This window comes from Indicator indicator, chromosome 29 (assembly GCF_027791375.1).
Source record: "Indicator indicator isolate 239-I01 chromosome 29, UM_Iind_1.1, whole genome shotgun sequence".
In the NCBI taxonomy this organism is placed as follows: domain Eukaryota; kingdom Metazoa; phylum Chordata; class Aves; order Piciformes; family Indicatoridae; genus Indicator; species Indicator indicator.
Genome location: NC_072038.1, coordinates 3,433,872 through 3,453,908, shown reverse-complemented (window position 1 = coordinate 3,453,908; position 20,037 = coordinate 3,433,872). Strand labels below are relative to the sequence as shown.

General features: G+C 48.2%; 2 protein-coding genes across 4 annotated transcripts in view; one reads left to right on the top strand and one right to left on the bottom strand.

Moving 5' to 3' along the window:
- Positions 1-13,512, bottom strand: part of TMEM104 (transmembrane protein 104) — a 51,843-nt gene extending 38,331 nt beyond the window's left edge. Inside the window, exons 1-7 of the mRNA XM_054393939.1 lie at positions 13,468-13,512; positions 10,911-11,032; positions 8,821-8,902; positions 7,809-7,908; positions 7,318-7,398; positions 1,715-1,814; positions 834-942 (exon numbers count right to left, since the gene is read on the bottom strand). Of these exons, the coding sequence (XP_054249914.1) occupies positions 834-942; positions 1,715-1,814; positions 7,318-7,398; positions 7,809-7,908; positions 8,821-8,902; positions 10,911-11,032; positions 13,468-13,512 (639 nt within the window). The remainder of the gene's footprint in view (positions 1-833; positions 943-1,714; positions 1,815-7,317; positions 7,399-7,808; positions 7,909-8,820; positions 8,903-10,910; positions 11,033-13,467) is intronic.
- Positions 13,513-16,092: 2,580 nt separating this feature from the next.
- Positions 16,093-19,661, top strand: NAT9 (N-acetyltransferase 9 (putative)). 3 transcript variants are annotated; one of them, XM_054393831.1, is made up of 6 exons: positions 16,093-16,184; positions 17,736-17,845; positions 18,720-18,851; positions 19,037-19,096; positions 19,279-19,373; positions 19,453-19,661. In XM_054393831.1, the coding sequence occupies exons 1-6, from the start codon at positions 16,108-16,110 to the stop codon at positions 19,597-19,599; spliced, it is 621 nt and encodes a 206-aa protein (XP_054249806.1). In that variant the 5' UTR covers positions 16,093-16,107; the 3' UTR covers positions 19,600-19,661. The 3 variants fall into 3 exon arrangements, with proteins under 3 accessions (XP_054249806.1, XP_054249805.1, XP_054249804.1); XM_054393830.1 differs by having other exon boundaries at positions 16,108-16,184; positions 19,037-19,088; positions 19,286-19,373; XM_054393829.1 differs by having other exon boundaries at positions 16,108-16,184; positions 19,282-19,373.
- Positions 19,662-20,037: the final 376 nt, after the last annotated feature.

Sequence of the window (20,037 nt, the reverse complement as noted above, 5' to 3'; positions counted from 1 at the left end):
GGGCTAGTGGGAGGTACCCCTGCCTATGGCAGGGGGGTTGGAACTGGATGATCTTTAAAGGTTCTTTCCAAGCCAAACATTTCTATGAATCTATGGATTTCTCTGCACCCACACAGCCACCTTCACTCTTTTTCTTAAAATTCCCACGGAGACTCTCAACAGAAGCCCTCCTATGCAGCACTGCCATACCTCCCTCTTCTCATTTTGCCCTACTGACATCTCTCTCCAGGTACAGGTGCTCAGCTCTTCCCAAGCTCAGGAGAAGTGGCATTTATCATCCTTTGGGAAAAGCCTTGATTCCACAGCAGCACCAGAGCACAGTAATAGATGCAATAGACCATCTTAAACTAGACAGAAAGCTATTACTAAAGCAGCATATAGCACTGGATGTTGCTTAAGCAACGTGTTTCCATCATCTCTCAAAAAGCAGATTCTCCTGCAGCATAAACAATTTTATCCACATAAAGCATGTGCTGAAGACAGCTTAATATACTCAATTCTATTGACAACAATTACCTCAAAGCAAGAATTACTTAGCCAGCCACTGAAAAACCCCACCCTTTGGCATGGACTTATCACCTGCTTAAGCAATATATAACTCCACAAGAAGGACAAAAATCCATCTCAAAATCACAAGGATTACTCTGATGGCTGAACTGAAACTCCACCAATGTCACCAAGCATAGAGAGAGAGGGCATTTGGCCAGACTGAACTGAAAGCTTCACACCTCTGCTGTTCACTTGAGCCACATCACCTCTACAGGAAAAAGTTCTTCCCCAGTAGAAGTAAAGTTTAAGTGGAAATCCTGGGCATCCCAGTTTCAGAAACTCACCAGATAGAGTCTGTAGGCATCAATCCTTCGAATTGGCCCCCAGCACTTGTCTGTGTCGTTGTACTTTGTGCCATCTCCAACACTGCAAGAATGGTTGCCAGTGGCACTGCTGGGAAAGGAGGGAGAAACAAAAGACAGTAATTAACTCCTAGCAGATGTCTTCCTCTCTCCTGCATTCAACAGAGAGGAATGGTCAGAGGCCTGAAGCATTCATTCCTCCCTTCCCTCCCTGAATGCTGGACTGTGTAACAGAGCAAGTCACTGAGCACTGTACATTTAAAAGGTAAATTCTTGACTTGCCTGCAGTTATTTACAAGTTTGGTCAGTCAGTCTTCAACCCAGCAAGTCTGGGTGATACACAGGACCCTGAGAATTTCCATTTCCAAGTCTAGAGTCCAAATCCAGCATAGCACAGATTTGACCAAGCAAATCTCATTTATTATCTGTTTCTTTGAGAAAAACTGGTCTGAGCTAAATCCATGTAATGTCACCACTCACTGGTCACAGACTTAGTAAGCATCACACCTCTCACCTCTAATCTAAAGAGACAGAGAAGCCAAAATACTGCACAGAGTGTGGCAGTCAAACTGGGGAACAAGTCCCCTGTCTGCAAGGTGCTGAAGCGGGAAGAAGTACTTCAGACTTGAGGAGGACTCTGAAATCAGGTGAGCTGCTTTTCAGGCAGGCAGCAGGCACTGAAGTGGGGAATATAAACCAACTTCACCTTCCCACCCACAAATGATGAGCTGTCCTTGAGTCATTTCTCCACTCTGGTCTTGAGAGAGTGGAGCTGATCCCAGTCAGACTTCTCACCCCATCAAATCCCAAGCCTGCTCTCTTCTCTGGTAGAACACAACCCCCCAGGCAGCAAGCACACTCACCAGGTCACTTGCATGAGAGAGACTGGAACAGCCGCTGCGTAGATCGCCAGGTCCCCGTAGAGGTAGATAATTATGCAGAAGTAGAAGAGGTTGACACCCACTGCAGGGAAAGAAAATATTGTAGAGAGACAGCAGAGCGCACAGAGACTCTTGAACTCTGCACTTCAAAGCCAAAGCCATCTCAGGGTCTTAAAAACAAATCACTATTTGCCTCCATAGCTTACTTCTTTCTGCAGCAAACTCCACCCAAGGGTCCCATCAGCAGCTTAGGGAACTGATGGGACATGAGCTGCCTCAGAGCTCAACTCTGCCTCAGCCCTCTGGTTCAAGCCCATCTTCCAGTCACTGGTCAAGGCCAACAGGTCTCACATAAGTCATCTGCCAGTTGAAGCTGTCAGCTCAGAGCAGCCACAGGCAAACATCTAGCTGATGCTCACAGACGTGGTGTGAGTGCAGCTTGACAAGCAGTGAAATGAAAGAAGATGCTTTTAGTCTCTGTTGATTCCAACCCCTCTGCTTGCAAACCTGCAGGACCTTCACACTGGGCATTTGGCCTTGCAGAGCTCAGATTCCACAGGGCTGAAATGGAGCTGCTTTGGGAGATTCCTTATCAACAGCAACTTGAGCCAAGGCTCAAACTTGCAAAGCTCTAAAACTGTTTCTCTGACCCTCTTACCCTACAGGCACAGCCTATGCTATTCCTGCCCCATACTTTCCCTTGGCTTTTTTCTCCCCTGCTTTCACCTATGAGATTAAAAAAAACCCAGAGTCTTACACAAGTTAATTGGGTGCACAGCCCAGCCTTACTGGGGCACAGGAAGACAGTGCTGGGGAGGGCTAAAATCTGCAGGGATAAAGAAATGCTTGATGAGATCCCAGGACTCTTTCCTTCCAAGCAAGTCAGTATAAATCACACCAAGAAAACCAAACTGGAACATGTTTTAGTTCAAAGACAAGTGAGCTGCAAAAAGGAAGAACAAAACAAAAAAGCCTCAGATTTATTTCATTTATGAAGCTGACACTGAAAGAAAATAGCTCAAGGAGCTTGCCCATATTTTTTCAAGTTGTGATGCTGCTGTCCAAAACCTGGGTTCTATGCCTGGTGTGTGAAGAATAATCGACACAGAGTGGAGATGCTTGTTTTGTTCCAGTTCTGTGCAGACAAGAGTGCTAGGTGGCAATCTGCAAAGCTAGCATAACTAGTTACAGCTGCCTAGAACATTTACACTACCTAAGATACATAAATACTCCTACTTATGGTACAAGCACACTCCTACTTGATAACAATTCTTTGCTTGTCTTGATTAAAAGTATTCTGCATGTCCTGTGTATGCTCAGTGGCTTGGGGTTTTTACTGGGAGGTGTGATTTTTACACTGCTATGAGCTAAACTCATCTAAAGGACACAACTTGAGCAATTCTTGTGGTGTCTCTGGCCACAGGACAGATATATTCCTTATTTGAAAGTCTGTTTGCTTCCTGTTTTCTCTCTGTTGGAAAGACTCTGCTGTTTTCTGCAGGGCACTTCAGCCTAGTCTTTCTTCCCAAAGCCAGGCCTTGTGAAATGTGTCTTTTTGTTTTAATTTTTTAACCTTCCATCAATGCCACCTGATGCTTAATCCTCATGCAGCTTGGGCAAATCAATTCACCTCTCCAAGCCTGTGACAGCTATCAAACAGGGATGGCATTATGGCAGGACCATGGAGTAACATTCCTACAGCACCTGCATGCCCCAAAGTCTTACCATGCTTTGTCATCACACTGCCTGGATCTCTGGATGTCAGGAAACATTAACAGGCATTCTCCTTCATTTAAATAAATTATTCAATGTGCTGAGCCTGCTTAGCATAAAATATTCCTACAAAAAAAGGCTGTATTGGGAAAGCAGCAAGAAAACTTCCCTGGTCCTGTCGAGCAGCACACTAAGGCAGTGCTCTGGAGTTGGTCCTGGTTTCTCTAAACAGATGGAGATCTGAAAGAAATTGTCAGATCATTTCATAGAGTCCCCCCCTCTCCTTGTTTTCTTCCCCTGAGAAAGATTTAAGATGGCTTCACACTTGAGGAGTCTCTGCATTGCTCTGAAGATGGCAACGAACTACCTATCAGTTTTCTCCAATTTCCCATTAAAAGGGTTGAAGGTTGTAACAAATATCTGACATAGCACAGAAGCTGCAAAACGGAGGACTACAGAATCCCAGACAGAGACTCTGCTTTGGGATCTGCTTATGATTTGAGGTCTCAGCTGTCCCCATCCCCCAAACAAGGGTAACATGGCCAACTAAGCCACAGCAGCACTACCAGGTACCCACCAAGCACACTCTATACCCCTATTCCAGTGCCCACCTAATCTGGCTGTGGGAAGTCCAGGTGACGCTCCTCTCTCTCAAACTCATCCTCTTGAAGGCAGGAAGACTTCAGCATCAGTTCTTTTATAAACTGCTGCTGACCCTCCCTGATCAATACTTTTCATTACTGGACACAAAACAGGGTAAAAATAAAAATCAATGACTTCCTGTGAGGCAACAGCATGATAGATGTGCCTGGAATCCATTATTGCAATAAATGACTGCTCAGTCCCAGGGGAAAGCACCCAACACTGCAAATTAAAAAAAAAGAAGAAAAAAAAAAAAGAAGCTGCAGTTCCTCAGAGCCAGCTCTGACCACAGAGGCCCCTCACAGCTGAAACCTAAGTCAGCTCCCTTTAAGAAAGCAGACAGTCTGAAATTGAGATTTATCCCCAGCTTACCTCCTAGGACTGCAGATTCAACTGCTGTCAGATCGGTGAAAATAAAAATCAGTCAAGAGAAAGGAGCAGAGAACTCGCTAGAAATCAGAGGCTTTGAGGTCTGTTGCAAAGCTTTCACTAAGCTTCCCTCTGAAGGCTGCAAAGCCCTGAGACACCCTGGGTTTGGATCCATGCTTTGGATGGTGTGAGCCAAAACCCACCCAGATGTCTGCCAGATGTTGGAACCACAGAAGTTGGTGCTTGGAACTGGGACTTCCCAAGCACAGCTGAGTTTCCCAGCAATGGCAACTGGTCACTGAGCAACTGCTCTTACTGAAGGCTCTTCTATGCTGAGGAAGCACCTCAGCAAGGATCTGCAGAGGGAGGTACTTAACTGCTCTCCTCTCTGCAACAGATCAGCAGACCAGACGGTGTCTCAGAGCTAGGACTTGGCAGCAGTGCAGGGATGAAGCCTCATTGCTGGGCACAGAGGAAGGGAAAGCAGCACACAAGGCCCCACAGCCTTCACTGGGTGTCCCTCATCTCATCCTGAGTATCCCTCATCTCATCAGGAAGGCACAAGTGGTTTCAAGCTATGGTCTGCATCTGTTCCTTGTTTCCCTTCATCCCTTTGCACTGGGCTGAGGAGGTCCCAGGGAGGATCCCTAACAGAGAAATCAGATAACTCCAGCTAAAGCAACGTTAAGAAAAGGGATTAAGATTTAGATACTAAGCAGTTTATATCACTCTGCCAGGCAGCCCACATCAGTGCTCCACAGCAGGCAGGATGTGGGTTTCCAGCACCCTCTACTGACTGAGCAGCACCCAGCACCAAGGCAGAGAGGCAGAGAATGCAACTGCTCAGTGTCTGGCTGGCTTTGGGGGTTCCTTACCATCACCCCACGAGGCACACACAAAGCAGGAGCCTTCTGGAACTTGCTCATGGGATCACTGTGCCTCCTGTAGCTCCCTAGCCCTCCTGCAGCTGAGCAGACCCAGCCTCAGCAGTGCTGCTATGGCCTGTGACATGGAGCTTCCTCTCACAGCACTTCCCAAATATTTCTCCCTGGAGGATGAGTAGGAGACAGGGAAGTGTTCATGGTATTTTACACGTGGCAAAGTATCCAAGTAAGAAAACTTACCTAAAGTCAGAGCAACCCAGTGCTACAAGCAAGACTAGGAACAAGGTGTTTGAGAGTCTCCAACACACCTAAGTCTCCTCTCCCCTTCTCTGACTAGAAAAGTGGCAGCCTGACCCAAGGTGGATTATTTGATAGCCATAGAATTGTTTCAGCTGGAAAAAACCTCCAAGATCAAGTCCAACCATTGACCTAACACCACCATGGCCACTAAACCAGGTCCCAAAGTGCCATGGCCACATGGTTCTCAAACACCTCCAGGGATGGTGACTCCACCACCTCCCTGGGCAGCCTGTTCCAATCCCTGACCACTCTTGCAGCAAAGAAATTTTTCTTAGTATCCAACCTAAACCTCCCCTGGTGCAATTTGAGGTCATTTCCTCTTCTTCTAGCACCTGATACTAAGGAGAAGAAAGGCCCAGAAGTGGCATGCAGGGAAATTAAAAACGTTTTTCAATCGGACTTTAAAAATCAGAAACAATCTAGATCAAAACTCTTCTCTCCTTAAGCCCAGCTGTCCTTCAGAGGCAACAGTCTTACACTGGCATAAAGCTGATGTAATGTAGTGGAAAAAACCAGCCTGTCCTGTCTTTGTGAGGTGGCCAGCAAACAACAGGAAAATGTCACTTTCCACAAGAAATGAGGCCTGACAGGCTCAAAACCTGTGTCTGCCACAGTGTCTGATGATTTCCTGGCTCCACACAGCATTTAAAACAGACTTTTCTACCAGGATGAGAATTCCCAACATTGCTGTCTGCAATCCCATTGCATGCAGCAATGGATAGGGCTCTGTTGCAGCAGGGTTACAAGTCTGTTGCCTTGCATGCAAGAGACATTCATTGCCTTTAAAAGCAAAAAGACAAGACAGTTGCTTATCACATGCACACCAGGGACCCTTTCAGCATTTCACCTCCCAGCAGCTCTCTGGGTGACTCCCTAGACACACACCATTCTCAGAAATTCTGCCCTGAAGCCTCTCTCCTTCAGGCTGCTGCTTCCAGAGCTCAGGAACACCCCACCACCTAAGTCTCAAATGCTAGAACCAAACTGGAACTTTGGGAACACAACAGCTGGGCTCTGCTGCTTTAGACAGTGGAGATCAGAGGACAGAGTTCAGACAGGTTAAGGGTAGTCAGAAAAAAGCACTGACTTGCAATTATCTGTCTAGAGAAACTGGGCCCACAACCTGCAGTATTTTGGCCAGCTCTGCTACCACCACAGCACCCTCCTTTTCAGGCAGGTTCAGGCCCACCTGGCCCATAAAAACTCTTTCAGAAACACCAGAGGGGTGAATACAGCTCACAGAGAGAACCACAGAACAGAAGGTTGGAAGGGACTCCAAAGATCACCTGATCCAACCTTTAAAGGAACAGTACTTTTGGATAGAACTGTCACACACACAGGATGCAACCCACAGTAAACTTAGTTCAATGGTTTCAAAGAGGGAGATTTAGACCAGAGAAAAGGAAGAATTTTGTTATGCTGAGGATGGTGAGCCCTGGCCCAGGTTGCCCAGAAAGGTGGGAGATGCCCCATCCCTGGAGCCATTCCAGGTCAGGTTGTCTGGGGCTGTGAGCAACCTGTTCCAGTTGCAGATGTCCCTGCTACTCTAGAGGGGTTTGGCTAGATGAGTCCCTTCCAACTTAAAGCATTCTGTGATTCTGTGCAACTTCAGGACAAAGCCATACGCCAAACATGCAGGAGGGCCTGAAGGGCCTTCTGAAAACATGAATCACTTGCCTTTATTGAAGAACATGGATGCCATCTGGCCCATTTCCACCCTCTCAGTGATTTCAAAGATGTTGGGTGAGCCACGTCTCTCTGCAAGTTGAAAACAGGAAGTGTTTCAACCAGTCCCTCCAATAAACCCAGAGGCCAGACTATCTGAAGACCCTCAGGATGTTCTAGCAACAGTCTGAAGGACAGGATTGTAACTCCACAGCTGCAGAGTCACTGGTCCAATTACCCTGAGGAAGTTAGCTTGAAAGTGTTTCCAAAGTAAGATCTTCTCATCTTAGTGACCTAGAAGGAAAAGATCTTTATCAGACTGCAGAGGGTGAATTGAATTCTCAATGAGTCTTATCTTGCACCTGCTAAGGACTTTGGGATGAGAGTGTGCGAGTTAAGGGTGAAAAGGACAGAAGAGTTCTGCTCACTTGCAGGAGCCCACTGAGACAGTCTGTAGAGAGGGGACCTCAGATCCAGTGGAAGCATGACCTGGTGGTACTTACGGACTGACAGGATAGGTCGTGTCTCTGCTCGCTCATAGCCATCTTGGAGGAGAACATCACTGTCAGATACTCCAGAGGAAGAATCCTCATCCTCATCATCCTCCTGGAAAAAAAAAAAGCCAGACCACTGCTGAGATGCCTGCTACCCACAACACAGGTTGTAGCATCCCCAGTGTCACGGTTTCACTTTCAGGAAGTCAAAGGAAGGTCCCAGTCAGGGACAGGACATGCAAACAAAGGCAACAATCCCAGGCAGAGCAGAAGGGGCACTAGCAGAGCAGGCTGAAGTGAGTGACAGGCTCTGCTGTCCTCCCCTAGGTCATGCAGAGGGTCTGATTCATGCAGTGATATATGGCAGAAGGAAGTTAGACCCTCCTGGCAGATCTGCAGGGTTGCAGAAGTGGCAAAATCAAATTGTGTCTCATCTTAGCTAGTGAAAGGTGAGAGGTCTGGCTCCTGACTCCCACTCATTAACAGCAGGCAGGGACCTCACTCAGTGCAACCAACTCTGCCTTGCACCAATCCAGAAAAGCCACTAAAGCCAGGATTCAAAAAATCCCCAAGGAAGTTTTACAGCAAGGACATACTTCAGGAGTGTCCATTCCCTGGGATACAGCCCAAGTGACAGCAAGAACATCCAGCCTGTCCCAGTTAAATGACCTGAGATCAGCAAGGATTTACAGACCTCAGCACACTCCAAATGGCACCAATATATTGGCTGCCACCTCTCCACATTCACAAGCAGCGTTTCTGGGCAAGGAGAGCACAATCAGTAAGAAATGTGAACAGCACAAGAGATTTTTCAAAGCAGGAGCAGAAAATCTGTCTTTAATGAGCAACCCCACAGGGAACTAACAGCAGTATTTTAGATGGCAAACTTAAGTACAGGAGAAATTTATTCCTTTAGAGTTCCTAATGAGGCAAGGCAAAGATACAAGGGAATCTCAGGCAAGTCCTGCAGGATGAAAGAACAGGGGGAAATGGAAAACTGAGAACTGAACCCCACACAAACCTTGTGTTGTTCCATTCTCTTCCATCTCAGCTGGGCGTTTGCAGCAGCCATGGCTTCCACCACAAAGGTCGTAGTCATATAGCTAGAGAGAGAGATTCCATTGATATCCATAACAGTCAAGAACTGCCACTGAAGGGAGATGGAGAATCACTCCCAGCTGTTTGTAGGAATAAAACAACCAACCAAAACATCCCTTCAGCAACCTCCCCACACACAGTGTGTGCTGTTGGTGCAGTGTTTCATCTCAGTTTGCTGCTCCCTTCTGCTCCTGAGATTAATGTGTTCAAGCAGACCACAAAATACAGTAAAATATAACATGCCTTCAGATCTAAGGCAGCACTTTAGATAGCTGGAAGGCACCTTCCTGGTGTTTCTGTGGGTAAGCAAGGGAGAGGACTATTGGCTAGAAAGCAAGTTTCCTTCCTCTTTATAGAGCCTAGGAGAAGCACAGCACCACTATAAAACTTATCTATTAGGGCCTGTGGCAAAGGCACTTATGGTCCCTTAAAGAATCTTACAGCATCAGAAGCAAAGCAACAATACAAGATCAAGGAGCAGATCACATCTGCATGGAAATATACTTTGTTGGAGGCCATGGAAATGCTGTCCAGGAAGAGAGTGAGAGCCACTGACAGAACGAAAAATCAAACTCAGCTAAAATCAGTCCTATAATTAAACAACCAACCAAAACACAACAACAAACAAGCCAACCTCAAATCAATATTACTTGAGGCTTTAAAGTGGTTTCTCACAGCTTCAGGAACTGGACTCACTTATCAAGCTCAAATGAGAGATTAGTTTTGCAAGAATAAAAGGAAGAAGCCCTGTCCTGAGCCCCATGCAGCAATTTCCCCCTGGACTCTTCATGCACCAAGGGGTCCCTGGTGAGCACGAGGAAGTCACGAGCACCAGAACAAAAGCAACAGGGCAAGGGAGCTGCCTGGGCATGAAGTACTTTGAGCTGTACCTTCCCAGTTTAAACCAGTGCAGTTTTGGTTTGCTGGTTTATGCTCTTCTACTGACCTTGAAGGATTGCCTGCTGGTGCTGAGTTTCATGTGTTGAATTTACACTTTTAAACTAAGGCATGTAAAAGGAATTACCTCCAAAGCCCCCAGTGACTGAAACTCCCACAGTTGTATTTTTTGTCAAGGCTTTGCAGCACACAGTTTTGAGGTGGGGAACTCATATGCATTACTACAGTCAGTCCTATGCCTCTGGTCCAGCAGCACCTAACAGATTCAAAAAGCACTGCCTCCAAATCAAGGGCACGTTCTGGCTGACCCAGCTGGTTGCTGACAAGAAAGGAACCTCTCAGTTCCATTCCTGCAAACAGCAGGAATGGATTTTGGTTTCTTTTATTTTAGAACTAAGTAAGAGGCAAGCAGGGATTCACAGCCTGTCAGAATTATTTATTCCATTAATAGCAACTTAGACATCAGTGCTGTATCTGCAGCCTCCAGCTCCACCTGCTGCTGCAGCAGGGAGACATCTGGGCACAAGCTCATGGTGAGCCAGGGTGGACATCAGGGGACCAGCTCCAAAGTCCTGAGCAGCAAAGGTGTGGGGGGAGTAAGAAAGGCCTGGCTATACAGTGATTTGTTTTCCTGACACTTGCAGCTGCCCAGAGCACTGCTGGAAGGCAGGAGAAAGTGAAACACAACAGGTCTGCAGCACCTCACAAAGCAGAGAAACAACCTCATGTCACCTGGTTAGTGTACATGAATCATAGAATTGCTGTGGTTGGAAAAGACCTCTGAGAAGGTCTTGAAGAACTGATCCAAGACAGAAGCAAGCATGGGATATATCCACAGCAAGGAGAGAGCAAACAAAAAAAAAGGAAGAGAAAGGTCTCAGAAGCCTCTGGACTGGAGAAAAAAACCTTTCCCATAAGTCAGGAAATGGAATGTAGCACTCAGAAAACACATCCCTCCCAATAAGGTCCACAGGCAACATGAGCACAGAGACCAAAGCTCAAGCAGCAGCAGAGGGACCTGGCTACCCAGAAACCCAGGAAAGTCTCAGCACTGTCCTTGCAGTCCCACCCAACCAATCCCCACCAATTCCCTGAAGGCACAGACTCATGTCCTACCTCATAAACCCCAGGAACATCAGGAGAACGAGGCTGACAAGCCACCCTGCTGTTGCAAAGGCCTTGGGCATGGTCAGGGCTCCTGTTCCAACGATGAGGTTGAACATATAAACCAGACCAACCTGCAAAGAGCCACACAACCCAGCGTGAACAGAATCAATGGAATCATTTTGCTTGGAAAAGACTTTAAGATCACCAAGTCCAACACTACCAAGTCTGCTGCTAAACCCTGTCCCTCAGCACATCTACAAGGCTTTTAAGTATCTCCAAGGATGATGATTCAACTACTGCCCTGGGCAGCCTATTCCAGGGCTTGACAACCCTTTCATTGAAGAATTCTTTCCTAATGTCCAATCTAAAACGCCTCTGGCACAACTTGAGGCTGTTTCTCCTTGTCCCATCACTTGGGAGAAGAGACCAACCTCCACCTGGCTCCAACCACCTTCCAGAGAGCCAGAAGGTCTCCCCTCAGCTTCCTTCTCTCCAAGCTGAACAACCTCAGTTCCCTCAGCTGCTCCTCACCAGCCCTGTTCTCCAGGCCCTTCACCACCTTTGCTGCCCTTCTCTGGTCACACTCCAGCATCTCAATATCTTTTTGTAGTGAGGGGCCCAAAAGTGAACTCAATATTCGAGGTGTGGCCTCACCAGGGCTGAGCACAGGAGGGGGTGATCACCTCCCTAGTCCTGCTGACCACACTATTGCTGATTACAGGTTGGGAGACCTCATGTAGCTACAGACTTAAGAGAAATCTTCCAGCAAGCAGGGTGGGAGTAGGTCCATGCTACAAATAAACACAGGAGGGGACTGATAAGCAAAGAGCAGGAAGGCAGTGTCAGCACATTTCTGGAGAAACTGACATTCCTCTCCATTCTTCTAATTAACCCACACTGTGGGCTCCTTATTTTCTGCCCTGAACTTAAGTAGTTATGACTGTGTCCACAGGTTACTTTTTCAGAATCTCCTGTTCTTTAGTCTCAGCTAAGCAAGCAGAAAATATCCAAGCAGAAAATATCCTAACAGAAAATATCCAAACAGAATTCCAGTTCAGAGCACATTCTGAAGAAGAGATTTTATTTCTGGAAGGAAAAGGATTTTATTCTCTCTGGCAATAAGCTTTTTTCTGCCCAGGGTTAAATGATAACCTTGCACCTGGATAAGACCAACCTAGACTATAAGCTCCAGACCAAAAATTGCCCTGATGATGTTTTGGCTTTTTTATCTAGATCAGAGGCTCTCCAGAGAAGAGTCTACTTTAAGCAGACTTTCTGGGTGTGGAGCAATTAAGATGAGAAGTATTCCCCAGAGACCCCATAAGCACTCCTGCTCTTTCCTCTCTGACGTAAGCACAGCAAATTCATCTTTTGATGAGTCTCCCAGAACAATAACAAAAATAATAAAAGAATAAAATCAGCCATTGCAGCTTACAGGAAAGTTATTTCCCTGCAGCTGACAGAGCTGTCATTCCCCAAGCACAACTCACATGCCCAAGGCCATCAGTTACTCTTCAGTGAAGGACTCTTGAAAAAAAAAAAAAAAAATCAAAAGTCTCAAGTGATTTTCCTTGACTTGGGTCAAGTAGACAGAACAGAGAATGGTGTCCATGTGTTCAGCCTGACCAGACATCTTCAGGGATTGAAGAGAAAGTCAGAGCCTTTGAGATTAGACTCCAGGAAACTCATGCAACACCAGTATAATATAAGAACAGGTGACACCAATCCTTCAGGGTCCAGATGTCCCACTTACTGTCTTGTTCTCCATTTTCTCAGTTGTGACCTATTTCTGCAGCCTAATATCCAATTGTTCTAAATTCAATCATGGACATGGGGATGAAAGTTTTAAAGCTTTTAAAAGCCAATATTGCTATCTCAGGACTGGTTCTACATTTAATGAGTTCACTTCAGGAAAAAAAAATAAACAAACAGCATGCTTGCAAGGTGCTGTTTTTAAAAGCTGATGTTCTATGAGTACTTGAGGGTAGGAAAAAAAAAAAAAAATCAGCATTTCCAGCAAGAGAGGGAAGCAGCAATCAGGTCTGCAGTTTCTCAGGACACCACATTACCAGAAAGAAAAACCTCAGGTGCTGATTTTTAAGTGAAGTGGTTGAAAACAAATTACCACAACAGCCACAAATTAGTAACCTTTAAGAAATTCAGCTGATGTCATATGAAGTGAAAAGAGAAGCAAAGATAGTTTCAATGTGACAATTCTGTTTAATCCAGTTTCACTTGACAGTTTGGGTTGCTACAAACATTAGGAGACTATAAGGAAAGTGTGTAGAAGGATGCAAGAGTTGGTGTGGGACAGGAAGCTGTTTTTCATACTTTTATAACTGTACCTTAAGCAGACATCATCCCTTTACATTACAGAAAGGGATCTGTGATGTAAAAAACACTCCAATGACTACAAGTACAAGGAATTTTGAAGCACCATTTGAACCCCATCACCTCCTGAACTGCTGAGGTTGTGTCCAGGGGGAAGGAGGAAGTGAAAGCACAATGCTGAGAGAAGAGGATTTGGAAAAGCCACATGAGCAAAGCCACAGACAGTAGTACTTACATAGGGAGAGTAAAGCTCTCCTGTGTCAGTGATGCCACCAGCCATGTTGAAGATGGTGGGGAGGCTCAGAGGGAAGCAAGGAGGGTGTTTTCAGGGAGTCTTTTCCACTTCTATTGCCTTTAACCTAGAAAAAGATCATAAACTTGTGTGAGCTTTGTCAGAAAGAGAAGGAACTCACAAGTCAGCTTTTGCATGTGGCTCTTCTGGTATTTGAGCAGCAGAGGATTTCAGCAGGACCTTGCACCTTGGACAGATGTACCCCACTTGGGTCAGTTCTCTAGGAAGAGCTCTCTTGCCTGTTAAACAAGTTTGAAAGTAACCAAAAGGCCTTTTGCAGCATGGATTTCCAAACTTTACCTTCCCCAAACAGCCAGAGGGGCCCTTTCAGACACTAAAACCTCAAGAGGAAAATGCCAGCCTTGAGGATGATCTCATACTGCTGCTTCAGGCAGCTACTGCTCTTAATGAGCACGTGCCTGCTGCAAGTCAGAGCAGTAACAAAACTGTCTACAATACCGCCTCATAACCTCAAGTACATAAAATAATCACACAAATGAAAGTACTGAAACTATCCAAAAAACCCAAGAAGGTTTGTTACATGTACCAAGGTTTCCAAAGCAGAATTATTTGGAGATGCTGACGTTGGATTTTATGAAAAGCAGCTGAGGGAACTAGGGTTGTTCAGCCTGGAGAAGAAGAGGCTGAGGAGAGACCTTCTGGCTCTTTACACCTCCTTGAAAGGAGGTTGGAGTGATGTTGGTCTCTTCTCCCACGTAAGAAGTGATAAGACAAGAGGAAATACCCTCAAGTTGTGCCAGGGGAGGTTTAGGTTGGACATTAGAAGAAACTTCACTGAAAGGGTTCTCAAGCAGTGGAACAGGCTCCCCAAGAAGGTGGTCAAATCCCCATCCCTGGTAGTATCTTTTAGACACAGAGATGTGGTGCTGAGGGACATGGTTTAGCACCAGACTTAGTATAGCTAGAGAATGGGTGAACTCAATAATTTTAGAGGTCTTTTCCACCTGCAATGATTCTATGATTCCATTCTATGACTGCCTCAGAAAAACTTCAGGGGAGAAGGAAAACCCAAGCCTTCCAAAAGGTTTTGGAATCAATAGGTGATGAATTGTTTAAGTGCTTTATCAAATTCCCTTACACTTTTACATGTGCTCCCACTTGATCCGTACCAACTGGGCCAAGTCACCAGCACAAACTTCACAAGCTGAGCACACAATGCAGAAACCCAAAGGGTTCATCAGCTTCCACATCCATGCCAGACAACTGAAATCCAAGGGGCAGCACAGTAGCTTAATGTGGGCAGAGTGACACTTGCAAGAATAGGCCAAACACCTTCTTTTAGAACTGACCAAGACCCAGGTCACTAAAGCCAATCTTAACAAGCCAAGAGAAAACAGCAGAGCTAGGGGCACCCTGACAGACCCCTAAGGACACAGACAGGGAATGTCTGCTGGTGCAGGGGACCCAGCCCAGCCCGGGAGGAACCCTACCCCAGGGCCCAGAACTTCCCAAGCCTCCAGCGCTCCCTGGCCGTGCTGCTCCCAGCTGCCCGGGGGCCTGCCCCACAGCTGGCAGTGCTGCTCGCCCAAGCCGCCCATCCCGGGAAACCCTCCCGGTCACAGAGAAGCCCCTCACAAGACCGACAGCGCCCCTTCCCCCCCCTCGACTCCCACAGCCGTGCCCCCTGGCAGTGCTTTTTCTCCCCCATGCACCCTCGCCCCACACCGAGACCCCTACCCAGGCCTCACGCCGCAACCCTGCCCAACCCGCCAGACTCCTCTCCAGACCTCAACCCACCCTCCCCCTCCCCAGGACGTGCTCCTAGACCCCGCTTTTGGGTGCGGCGTCCAGCCGCGCCTCACCCCACGGGGACCCTTCCAGCACCTCCCCGGCGGCGGCGCGTGCCGGCGGCCCCGCCTCCCTCATCGCGTGCTGCACAGGACGCATGCGCCGCTCCCCGCGGGAGCTCTTCCGCATAAATGACGGGCTGCCGGGGAAGGGCGGGGAGAAGGCGCCGGACGCTTATTGGACTTCGCTGTCATGTGAGCACCGGAGAGGGCGGGGATAGGCTGGGCGGGGCGATGACGCAACACGGGGCGGGGGCGTGAGCGCTGCTAAGCGTCTGCGCATGCGCGGAAGGGCGGTGCGGCAGGTAGCGCTTCTCTCGCGATGCCGGTGCTGCCCCCTCCAGCCCCCGATCTCCCCTCTGGGCCTTGGGTATCCTCTCCAGTCCTGGATCTTTCCTCACGCCTGGATCTCTCCTTAAGCCCCGGAGTTCCCCTCGGGCTTAGAGCGCTCCTTGGGCCCTGAATCTCCCCTCAAAACCTCAGGCATGCGGTGTGGCGGAGCAGAACTCTTCCACCATCACTTGGGTCAGGGAAGTGTTAAGTGAGCTCTGTCAGGACAGTCTGCTAGCCACTTTCGGGCCTCCGAGGGCAGCTGGCACCGATACAGGCTCTGGGTGGAGGGGAGCAAGGGGGATGCGGGAAACTTGGGTATACTGGTGTGAGCTGGGGCCTGTCCACGCTGAGAGCGGCTGCCACTGGCTCTCGAAGGGCTCTCCAAGGGTGCTGTGCCATAGCTTAACCTCACAGGTGTTGGGTCTCTGGCAGTGCAGAAGCCATGAAGATTAACCAGAACACTGTGCTGCAAGGACAGAGGGTGACCCTGGTGCCATATACTTCTACACATGTGCCCCGGTAGGTGGCTAATGTCCTCCACTGATACTCTATACTGATCTACTTCTCTTTTTAAAGGCAGTGTGGTGTTGGGAAAGAGTATTGGCTTGATGGCTGCAGGGCACTCTTCTTCCTGGGAACTGCATAGCAGAAGGAGCTCTCCTAGATGAACAATCTGTTTTGCCCTCTGTTCTGGGGCAGCAGACATCCCTGGCAGGTCTGTGTTCTGCCAAGTCTGCTGACAAAGAGAACTTTGTGCTGCTGTGTACCCACAGGAAGGGAAATACCTGGTTGTGAGTGAACTGCCAACAGTTCTCTTGTTCAGTCATGTCTTTCTCAAATGACTGTGGAAGAGCAAAACTTCACTGTGTAAAAGCAGATGGATGTTTGATAAATTAGAAGCAGGAGTGCAGAGAGTTTGTAAAGTGCTGGCCTGGCCAGCTGCAGCCTCAGCACAGAGAGGCCAGTATTAGTCATTTTGTCAGTGTCTGGGGGATGCTGTATCCATCTCAGTCACAATGGAATGTGCCAGAATTCAATGCTCAGTAATTTTAAGAACATTAAGTTTGCATCAGGCATTATTCAGACAAAGCTATGGGATGGAAAAGCTTGTTAAATTGCCATGGAGGACACAAATTCCTTTGTTAGACGAGAGAGAGGCTTGTGGATACTTTGAAATTGCTATGAATATAGTATTGGTGTGAGTGCAGGCTGAGGGATGAGCGGATGGAGAGCAGCCCTGTGGAGAAGGACTTGGGGGTGCTGGTGGGTGAAAAGCTGAACATGAGCTGGCACTGTGCACTCCCAGCCCAGAACCAACCATGTCCTGGGCTGATCCCCAGCAGTGTGGGCAGCAGGAGGAGGGAAGGAATTCTGCCCTTCTGCTCCACTCTGCTGAGACCCCACCTGCAGTGATGTGTCCAGATCTAGAGTCCTCAGCACAGAAGAGACATGGACCTGTTGGAGCAGGGCCAGAGGAGACCACAGCAATGATGGAAGGGATGGAACCCTTCTATTGTGAGGACAGGCTGAGAGATCTGGGGTTGTTCAGCCTGGAGAAGAGAAGGCTCCAGGGAGACCCTGTGGCCTTTCAGCTCTCCAGGGAGACCTTCCTGTGGCCTTTCAGTGCTTAAGGAGGCCAATCAGAAAGTTTGGGACAGACTTTTGAGCAGGTCCTGTTGTGACAGGAGAAGGGGTGATCGTTTGAAACTAAAAGAGGGAGATTCAGACTAGAGAGAAGGAAGGAGTTTTTTTTACACTGAAGATGATGAGACACTGTCCCAGGTTACCCAGCGAGGTGGTAGGTGTCCCATCCCTGGAACCATTCCAGGTGAGGTTGTTTGGGGCTGTGAGCATCCTGCTCTAGTTGCAGATGTCCCTGCTGACTGCAGGGGAGTTGGACTGAAGGAGCTTTAAAGGTCCCTTCCTACCCAAACCGTTCTATGGTTCTGTGAACACCAGGTGGGTATTCCCCGCACTGGTGTGTGACAGGCTGCCCCTCAGAGCTCTTGTGGAGGTGAGGCTGTGGTGCTGGAGCTCACACTCTGGTCTGGTTCTGGGTCCCCTTGTCAGGTACCACGAGTGGATGCAGTCGGAGGAGCTGCAGCGCCTGACAGCCTCGAAGCCACTCAGCCTGGAGCAGGAGTATGAGATGCAGCGCAGCTGGAGGGACGACACAGACAGTGAGCATCTTAAACCTTCTCTAAGGGAGGACTGGGGGTGCTGAGCAGGTTCCTTCTGCCCTGTAAAGGGCCCACAATGGGCTGAGGCACCTGGTGAGTTGGTTCTGCTTGCTGAAACAAAGATGTAAGACTTTCTCCAAGAGTAGCTTCAAACCAGCTTGCTGCTTACAGCTGCTCAGGGAAGTGGGGAATGTCCAGGGCTGTTGGTGTCCATTTGCTGCAGTTTTTCAAAGAATTTACCTCCCACAGTGTTATCTGCTGAGCTGCTGCTGCACAGTCAACACCTCCCATGCCTGACCACCATAAAAAGGTGGAGGGGGCTGTGCTTTGCTTTGAGAAATCAAATGACTTTATAACGACCTGGTGGAGGTGTGTTGGCTGAATCGGTTCCCTGTCTCCTAGAGGTGATGAATCACTGCCCATAAAAGCCTGGTAGGAATGTGGTGAGCCAGGAAATGTTGAGGCTGGCAAAGACCTCAGCCTGGAGCTTTTGTCGTTGCTGGCATTAAAAGCCCTACTCAAAGCAGCAGTGATACAGACTGGGTGAATCAGAATGTGTGCCCCAACCTGAGCAATGGTTATTCCTTGCCCAAACTTGCTGCCCTGTGAGACAAGGCAGGGCTACCTCAGCTATGGGATGGAAGCTTTGATGCTTCTTAAATGGGCTGTTTCCAGTCTTAGTATCTGCATCACCCTCATATTTCTTACATTTCTCTGGATAGGAGCAGGCACACATGGATTGGAAAGCCCAGTTATTTGCTTTTCTTCACTGTTAACCCGTGGAAGCCATTTCTCTGTCCATTCCATGCTTTGAATTTCATCCCTCAGTAATTTGTGGACACCTGAATGTGCTGCCCTGTTTGTGTTTCCCCAGAGTGCACCTTCATTGTGCTGGATGGAGAGCAGTGGCGTGGACAGGACCAGGACTGCATGGTGGGGGATGTCAACCTCTTCCTCACCGACCCTGAGGATCCCACTTTGGCTGAGATTGAAATCATGATTGCAGGTCATGTACTGCTTCATGGCTTGGACCTTTGTCACTGTGGCTAAAGCCAGCTGCAGACAGATGTTATATTCAGTCCTGATCAGTATTCTGTGCTGGTCCAGGCCACAGCCTCTTCTGAAGACTGCCCACCTGGCTGCTCTGTCTCTCCTAACTGGATGCTGACTTTGTTGCTCTCTCTCTTTCAGAACCTGGCTATCGTGGCAGAGGGTTTGGCAAGGAGGCAACGCTGATGATGATGTCCTATGGTAAGGGTGGTTCAGTGCAGGGGAATGGGAGCACACAGGGGACATGATCTAGAAGTAGTTATCCTGGTGATACAGCTAGGGCAGCAAGGCATGTTTCTACCCCAGAAACTGGAGTGCTGTCCTTCCAGGGAGGAGCAGGTGAGAGAAACACTTCTCCTTCTGGATTTTGTTTCTTTTAACAGGAGTGAGAAACCTGGGGATCACCAAATTTGAAGCTAAGATTGGTCAGGAGAATGAAGCCAGTATCTGCATGTTCAAAAAGCTCCATTTTAAGGAGGTACCAGCCCACCTTGTACCCAGTCGATGTGAGCAGCCTGTGCCCTGTGTCTGAGCTGGTTTCCCTCTCTGTGCTGCAGGTTGCTGCCAACAGCGTTTTCCAAGAGGTGACACTGAGGTTGGATATCACTGACCAGGAGAGAAAGTGGCTCCTGGAACAGACAAACCACGTGGAGGAGAAGAGCTACACGGAACTGAAGCTGCCAGCTGGGGTGCTGGAGAGCTGACAGACACAAGCTTGGTTTCCAGGGAGGATGTGGACGCTGTGGCGAGGTCTGGGTGTGGAGGACACCAGCCTCTTGACTGTTTTCTCCTGTCTCCTTTGGTTACTTGGTCATCTTGTCAACTTTGCACCTTGTTGCAGCAGCCAGGATGACTGCTGGGAATTTGGACCTGGAGAACAGCTGCTAATTCACAGGTTTGGCTAGAAATGACTTCAACAGCAGAGCCTAAAATCTCCAGCAGTTAGTGATTCTTGGTGGCACCAGGTTTTGGACAAGCAGAACCCACTGTTCCTTCTCCCACTGCCCTTCCAGCAGGACTCAGCAGCTTAACAGAAGCTGTTCTCAGCATGCTGGTAGCTCAGTCTGTTTTCTCCTGAATAAAAAAAGTGATAAAGGTCTGAGGTGCCCAAGCAGTCCGAGAACAGTGGAGCTTGGCTGCTC